We start from the raw sequence: 6,858 nt of genomic DNA, 5'->3' as shown, positions 1-6,858 counted from the left end.
GGACCAGACGGGGGCAGTTCACTGTCCTTTATTACGGGCCCTGCAGAAAGGCCGCCTGCTGGGGAGGGGGCACAGCCCCAAGGGACTCCGGGAAGCGGGCAGGCGCAGCCCCCAGCTTTGCTGGCGGGGAATGGGCTGCTTTGGCTGACCAGCTGCGGGGGGGCCTTGAGGGGTGACCACCATCCACTCCGAGAGCGGCCCTGAGGACACGCCACAGCCCGCACGGCCCCCCGGAGACAGCTGTGGCCTCTGGGTACTGAGAGGTTTTTTGGTGAAATTGTTAAAGCAACTGAGGGTGGACGGGACACCCCCACTCGGAGGCCCCCCGAGCCCGCCTCCTTTGTTCCCTGGCCGAGCAGCAGTGGGGCCCCGCTAGCCCCCACCCGGAGAGAATCGTGAAGCCCAGCCCCCCCCCCCCCAAGGTAAACGTGCCCACGCGGGTCCTGGGTGGGAGCTGCTGGAAGACAGAGCTGGGGGCCCAGGGCAGCTGTCCCGAGAAAGAAGCCTCAGGCCAGGGCCCCCGGGGACCTGGACAGCCTGCCCCTCCCGCCTCCAGTGTAACCGCCTGCCTACGGGGGCGGAGAGAGACCCTGGGTGGGCACGCCCCCTCCAGGGGGCGGGGCGGGGCCTGGGGGAGGTGTGTGGGCGCTGACCCGCCCGGTGGTCCTGGGCCAGGGGGAGGGAGGCGGAGCTCCGCCGGGTGGACGCGGGAGGAGCGTGGCGCTAGGTGCTCCCTCGCCCCGTCAGGACAGCACCGCCAGGCCGAAGTGCTTGCGCAGCTGCTCCAGGAACACGAACGTGAGCACAGTGTGCGGCATGAGGCGGATGCCGGCAGGCAGCAGGCCCTGGGGGCGGGGGGAGAGGGGTGAGGAGCTGGGGGGCCCGGGCCCCCGCCGCCCCACCGCCGCCCTCCCCACGCCCAGACCCCGCCCGGACCTTGTAAAAGGCCAGCGGCCCGAGCTTGGCCGTCTCCATGGTGCAGTGCAGCACGCCCTGCGGGGAGAGACAGGCGGGGCGTGAAAGGAAGAGCCGAGTCGCACTCAAGGGGCGGAAACCGCACACGGGCCCCGCAGCACCGGCCGGCGGCCCCGGGGGCTGATGGGAGCAGGCGGCTGGGCGACCGGCACACGGCGTGGCCGGCAGCGTGCAGAGCTCAACGGGGGAGGACAAGTGAGCACAAAGGTCACGGCTGCCCCGGCTGACCGCTGACGCAGCAGCCCGGGCCCTGGAGCTGCGCCCAGTGTGCCTGGCGGCAGGCTGACCTGAGGGCACGGGGCGGGTGGGTCGAGCAGGGGCGTGGTCTCAGGCGCCGGAAGACACAGAACGGGCCACGGGCACCGTGGGGCCTCAGGCCGGGCCCTGGGCCCCTGCCCCCTCCCAGGGTGAGCACATGGGTCCACCGGCCACAGAGCCGGGCAGCAGCAGGGCGGAGACCCCCAGTGTGGGGACCCACTCACCCGATACTCGCCCTTGGAGTTCATCAGGCGGGTCTTCAGCACGTCCAGGGGCTGGCACAGGACCGTGGCACATCCGCCCTGGGTGGGGGGGGACGCATCTCTGATGAGCCTGCCACGCGGGACGCCTGGGCACCCCCCAACCCCCACAGGGCGACCCAAGTCCCCAGGAGGCGTCCCGAGGGCCACGGGGGGACTCCAGGAGCCGCTCTAGCCTGGGCGCAGCCAGGGGGACCTGCGGTCTGAGGGGGGGTGACCGCCAACACAGCCGGCCCCTCCTGCCTCCTGAGCCCTGGCCCTCAGGCTCCGAGCTGGCCGGGGACCCCGCCCCGTGCCGCGGCCGGCACTCACAGCAATGAAGCTGGCGACAAAGTGTGTGAGGATCCCGTCGTCCAGGTACCCGGTGCTGAGGACCAGCTGCTTGGCCTGGTCGTAGCAGGACAGCTGTGGGGGGGGGCGTGCAGCATGCTCAGGGCCAGAAGGACGGCCCCACTTGAGGGGATGCAGACAGGGGCCCCGGGGACACCACCCAGGCCGGCCACGCCCCTGCTCCCCAGTCCCCTGCGTGGCACTGTGGCCTCGAGGGCAGCGAGGCCCTGACCGGGAGGGCCTGCCCCAGGTCCCACGCCTGACCTGCCCGTGCCCATCTGCGCTCTGCGGCCCCCACACCCCCTGCAACCTCTGGGGGTGCTCCTCTGAGAGCCCCGCCCAGGCAGGAGCCCTACCTGGCCCACGGTGACCAACATCCCTCGACTGGATGCCATGGTCGCACCCGAGAACAGCTTCCGCAGCCCCTCTGCCGGGGGAAGGGGGCAGGTTGGGCGCCCGCCCAAATCCGTTGGGACCCCCCCCCCCGCCCTGGGTCCTGGACAAAGCCCCCCGCCCCCTCGGGACTCTCCGTGGCCGAGCTGGGGGCTGCCCCAGGCTCCTCACCTTCCCGGGCCACGCGGTACAGGCCGTCCAGGGCGTGGGCGTAGCTGCCGGGGACACAGAAAGGGCCCCGTGAGGGCTTTCCCCAAGAGGAGCCTAAGACCCCCAAGGCAGCACTGCAGGGGCCAACGCAGGCTTGTCCGACAGCTGGGCTCTGCCTCCTCCCGCCCTCAGGGGACCTCAGCACCTGCAGGTCCCCGCTGAGACCCCAGGAGGACAGCTGGGCACCAGCCCTGAGGCCGGTCCCCAGTGCGGCTGTTCCTGAGGGTGGGGGGAGGTCGGGGCAGGACGCGCTGCTGGGCCCCTTCCACCAGTGCCCTCCGTCCGCCTTCCCCACGGCCCCCACCCCGGCTGGAGTACGGACGGCGGGCTGTGGTGGAGCCACCCTCCCCCGCACCAACGCATGTCCCAGTCTCAGGGCGGCATCCGAAACAAACAGGGCTTAGAGTTGACCGCGTCTTAGCTTCACGAAAAATGGTGTTTTTATCATAAAAATAAATCCCAACTCCCAAGCCCTTTGGAAGGTTCAGACTCGAACTTCTAAAACATCCTCCACGGAAGCACGCACACACGGGGCAGAGAGAGGGGCAGGCCGGTGACCGACCGGCCCCCGTCCCTGGTCCCAGGGTCCTCCCCGGGGGGGACACTCAGAGGTCCTGGGGACGCCTCCCGGCTCCGGGACAGACGTGCTCGGTGTGGGCTTCCGAGAGCCGCTGGCCGCCCGGCTCTGCCCCGGGCGGCCTGTGGGAGTCCCAGCTGAGCCCCCACCTCGTGGCTTGGGGCCTCGTCCTGGCCTGGGCCCCCCTACACCTACCAGCCACACCCCCAGGGCAGGACGCGGCCCCCGCTGCTACTCACTTCCGGCGCTGACTGGGGGGCAGCTTCACGTCGTTCTGCATTCTGAAACAACCGCGGGTTCAGGGGCGGCAGGGCCCCCCATGCCCAGGATGCCAAGGTCCAGGGCCTCCCGCCAGGCTGGGCCCTGACCCCATCTGGGGACAGCACGGACCCTCCCCTCGGGCGGCCCCACTGACCTGACGTTGACCATGTCTGCCGGAGTCCCCACGAAGCCACCGATGCAACCTGGGGCGACAGACCCCAGAGTCGACGTGGGACCCTTGGCCGGCTGCCCTCGTGGCCCCGCCCAAGCGCGTCCCCCCCCCCGGCCCGCCCCGGCCCCCCCCCCTCCAGACCCGTGCTTGGCTGTCAGCCCGCCCAGCTGCTCACCACTGATGGCGCCCAGAAGCACCTTCTTGTAGAACGGCAGGGGCCCCTCGCTGCCCTTGGCCACCTGGTCCCGCACCGTCTCATAGATGGCGAACCGCGTCAGGGAGTAGGTCATCTGGCGGGGGGGGGGCGCCCAGCTCAGAGGGGGCGGGGGCAGGATGGTGCTGGGCACAGCCTGCACCCCGTGGCCCCCCACCCCAGACGGCCTGGGGCACGGCCGTCATGTGTGGACCACGGGGACACGGAGGAGCCCTCCCAAGGCCACGTGGCCAACGAATGGCTGAGCCAACGTGCAGACCCCTTTTGGTGCCCAGGCCTCGGTTTCCCCAGCTGTAAGGGGAGGTCTCCGGCCAGCTGTGAGCCAGGGCAGACCCTGCGGAAGGGCCACCGGTGCCCTGGGCTCTGTGGTGCCTTCCTCCCACCCCACGCAGCCTTGGGAAGGAGGAGGTTGCCTGATGCCTGCGGGTGCCCACGGCGGTGAGGTCCAGGCGTGAGGCATGCCGGCCGTCCCCGCTCAGAGCACAGGCTCTGGGCCCAGGACCTGCCCAGGGAGGTGGGGCCCCGGTACCTGTCTGCACAGGGACGCGCTCAGGCCGTTGTAGAGCGCCAGGATGCCGTCCGAGCGCACCACCTGCAGCGCCATGCCCGTCATGCGCAGCTTCACCTCCTGCTGCGTCTGCAGGTGCACCTGTGGGGGGCAGGGACCACCGCTCAGAGCCGCCAGCTGGCCCGCAGCTGCGCTGGGCCCTTCCTTCCCACAATGACCTGGAGGGCAAGGGCTATGACTGCACCCCCATTTAGAGACGGGAAACTGAGGCACGGGGAGGCAAAGCGGCCTCCTAAGGGCCCCCCCAGTGAGTGGCGCTGGGCCGCCACAGCGTGCTACAGGTGATACCACCAGGTGACCAGTGCGCCCACCGGGCCTGTGGGTGGCGCTCCGCAGCTGCCCGAGTGCTCTGGGCACCTGCTGTGGGCGGGGTCCCCCAGTCTCAATTTGCACGGGGGAAACCGAGGCAGGACGCCCCTAGGGTGGCTGCAGGGTCCCACCCACCATTCAGCCTTCTCGGGGACAAAGTTCTGGGGACTCAGAGGCAGCCCGAAGACACACACACACACGGGGGACTGGCGGAGGCAGGGAGGGGCTCAGCAGTGGGGGGCAAAGGTGAGGGCCGAGGGGGGCCTCGTGCCAGCTCGGTGACGAGAGCAGCGTCGTCCTGCTGGCTGGGCGAGGCTGGGCAGGACCGGGCCCTGGGCCCGCGGGCAGGATGGCCGCGGCCACGCGGGCAGCCACTCCTGTCCCGGCAAGAAGAGGCTGCGGGTCGAGTCAGGACACGAGGCAGGGGACGATCAAGGAGCTTTACAATAATTTTTCCAGTGACCCCGCTGGGAGGTAGAAACCCCAGCCTGGGCCTCCCTCCAGGGCCGGCCTCCACACCCTGGCACAGGGCCGCGTGCTCCCTGGGACAGAGGGCGGCCGCATTCCTGTGGCCGCCTGCTCCCCTGACCCGCCCTGGCAGCGCTCTGCGGCGAAACAGCATCTGGGAGGCAGAGCGAGGGGCAGTGACGCCCAAACAGGCCTTGGACGAGGGACGAGGGGCTGGGCCAGCCCGGGGGCCGGGAGGGCACGGGGTCCCTGGAGGCTGTGCCTGCTCCCGGTCAGCCCGACACTCCATGGCCCCGTGCTGGTGGCGGTGGGGGACGTGGGGGCCTGCGTGGGCATCCGGAAGGCAAGCAGAACAGCTGGGGCTCCGCCTCCTCCAGCCCAAAACCCACAGTCTGGCCACCTGGTGGTCAGAGGCCCCGGGGGGCGCTCCCAGACACGCCCACCGCTTGTCCTGCGGTGGCTGGCGTTTCTACCAATCAGAATCAACGACTTCCCTTCAGGAGAAAGCTGCTAACGGAGGCACAGGAGACCCCTGAGGGCCCCAGGTCGGCCCAGGCCGCAGGAGCCAACTCCCCTGAGGCGGCCGGAGTGGGCACAGGGAGCTCAAGAGCGCAGGGTGCCGGCACGGAAGGGGGTGGCCAGGCACTGGCCCCCTGCCCACAGACCCCATGTGACTCGGGGCCAGCTGCCTGGGTGGACTGGTTTCTGCCTCTAGCCCTTTCTTCTTTGTTCCCTGGGGTGACACAGGGCAGAACACGACCCACAGGGCTGGTCCTGGAGGCCAGGAAATTGTATCTTACGCTGCCCGTTAGCCCTGAACAAACACAACAACAGAGTCAATGCTTCCGGCTCTCAGATGCGCCCCCTCCTCACAGGGCAGGCCCTGCAAGCACGCAGGGCCCCGGGTTCCAGGCGCCCGCCCAGCCCAGGAGCAGTCGCCGGGGCCACAGCCTCCATTCCCTCTCCCTCCCTCGTGTGCCAGGGCCCCCACCTCGCGGGGGGCAGCTGGGCCCATGCCCTGAGCGCGCTAGTGCCCGAGCACCCCGCAGAACACCTTTCAACTCCCATCAGGCAGGACAGGCGTCCTCAAGGGTGTGGGAGAAGTTGGCTCGGGGTGGCCAAGAAACTGCCCAAGGTCACAAAGGTAGTTAAAGAGCAGAGCTACGGCCGGGGACGAGCCCGCCGACCGCTAGAAGTGGGCTGGGACCCCTGACGCCGCGGCTGCTTCCTCTTGGGGTCTGCAGGGCCAGGGGGGGCCTCCCTCCAACCCTCTGCGTGCCGCATCTCCGCGGGGAAGCAGCGAGCCCGGGACTGCGGCCCTCCGGGCAGGGCAGGGTCAAGCGGGCCAGTGCCCACGGGCGTGGAGCCAGGGTGGGCGCGGAGCCCGGGCCCCTTGCAGCCGCCCGACCCCCCACCCCCGCACCGGCCCGTGCCACCCTCACCTTGAGCAGGTCCAGGGGGTGCGTGCAGCAGGCGGCCCCGCACGAGGCCAGGCCCCCGAAGTACCAGCGCGACACGCGCGCCTCGGCCGCCATGTCCGGAGAAGCGCCGGCTGCCCGGGTCCGATCTGCCTGGACCCCGATCCCGACCCCGACTGCAGCCCGCGCCGCCACCCCGGCACCGGGTTCAAAGCGCCGTCCGCCACCCGCGCCCGGCGCAACCAATGCGCCCGCGCGCTCAGAGGCGTGTCTAGATCCGGGGCGGGGTCGACGCCGGGGGCCTGGCCTGAGAGGCCCCGCCCCCAGAGCCTTAAACGGGCCTCGGTCTCGCAGACAGGAAGCGGTGCCGGGTGGAACCCACTGTCCCCGTTTTGTGGCGCGCGGCTTCAGGGGACCTGCCGCGTGGGCCTCCACCAATGCTCCC

At 70.7% G+C, this 6,858-nt stretch overlaps 1 protein-coding gene across 1 annotated transcript; it reads right to left on the bottom strand.

Annotated features, from left to right (window-relative positions):
- Positions 1-714: 714 nt before the first annotated feature.
- On the bottom strand, positions 715-6,683 carry SLC25A10 (solute carrier family 25 member 10). The gene is made up of 11 exons (XM_028520873.2): positions 6,438-6,683; positions 4,180-4,299; positions 3,612-3,726; positions 3,419-3,467; positions 3,243-3,284; positions 2,388-2,431; positions 2,180-2,250; positions 1,806-1,898; positions 1,458-1,535; positions 937-993; positions 715-845 (listed from the first exon to the last, which is right to left on the bottom strand). Exons 1-11 carry the CDS (start codon positions 6,528-6,530, stop codon positions 744-746), a joined length of 864 nt encoding a protein of 287 aa, XP_028376674.1. The 5' UTR covers positions 6,531-6,683; the 3' UTR covers positions 715-743.
- Between the last annotated feature and the right edge of the window lie 175 nt (positions 6,684-6,858).

Source organism: Phyllostomus discolor, chromosome 8 (genome assembly GCF_004126475.2).
Source record: "Phyllostomus discolor isolate MPI-MPIP mPhyDis1 chromosome 8, mPhyDis1.pri.v3, whole genome shotgun sequence".
NCBI classification, from domain to species: domain Eukaryota; kingdom Metazoa; phylum Chordata; class Mammalia; order Chiroptera; family Phyllostomidae; genus Phyllostomus; species Phyllostomus discolor.
Note: the sequence above shows the minus strand (reverse complement) of the source record. Positions and strands in the feature narration are given on the sequence as shown.

Excerpts from the sequence above, each read along its gene's own strand:
- SLC25A10 (XM_028520873.2), bottom strand. The coding sequence starts at position 6,530 with ATGGCGGCCGAGGCGCGCGTGTCGCGCTGGTACTTCGGGGGCCTGGCC. Across the intron at positions 4,300-6,437 it reads ACCCCCTGGACCTGCTCAAG|GTGCACCTGCAGACGCAGCA; the intron begins GTGAGGGTGGCA and ends TGCCCCCCACAG. Across the intron at positions 3,468-3,611 it reads GCTTCTGGGCGCCATCAGTG|GTTGCATCGGTGGCTTCGTG; the intron begins GTGAGCAGCTGG and ends CTGTCGCCCCAG.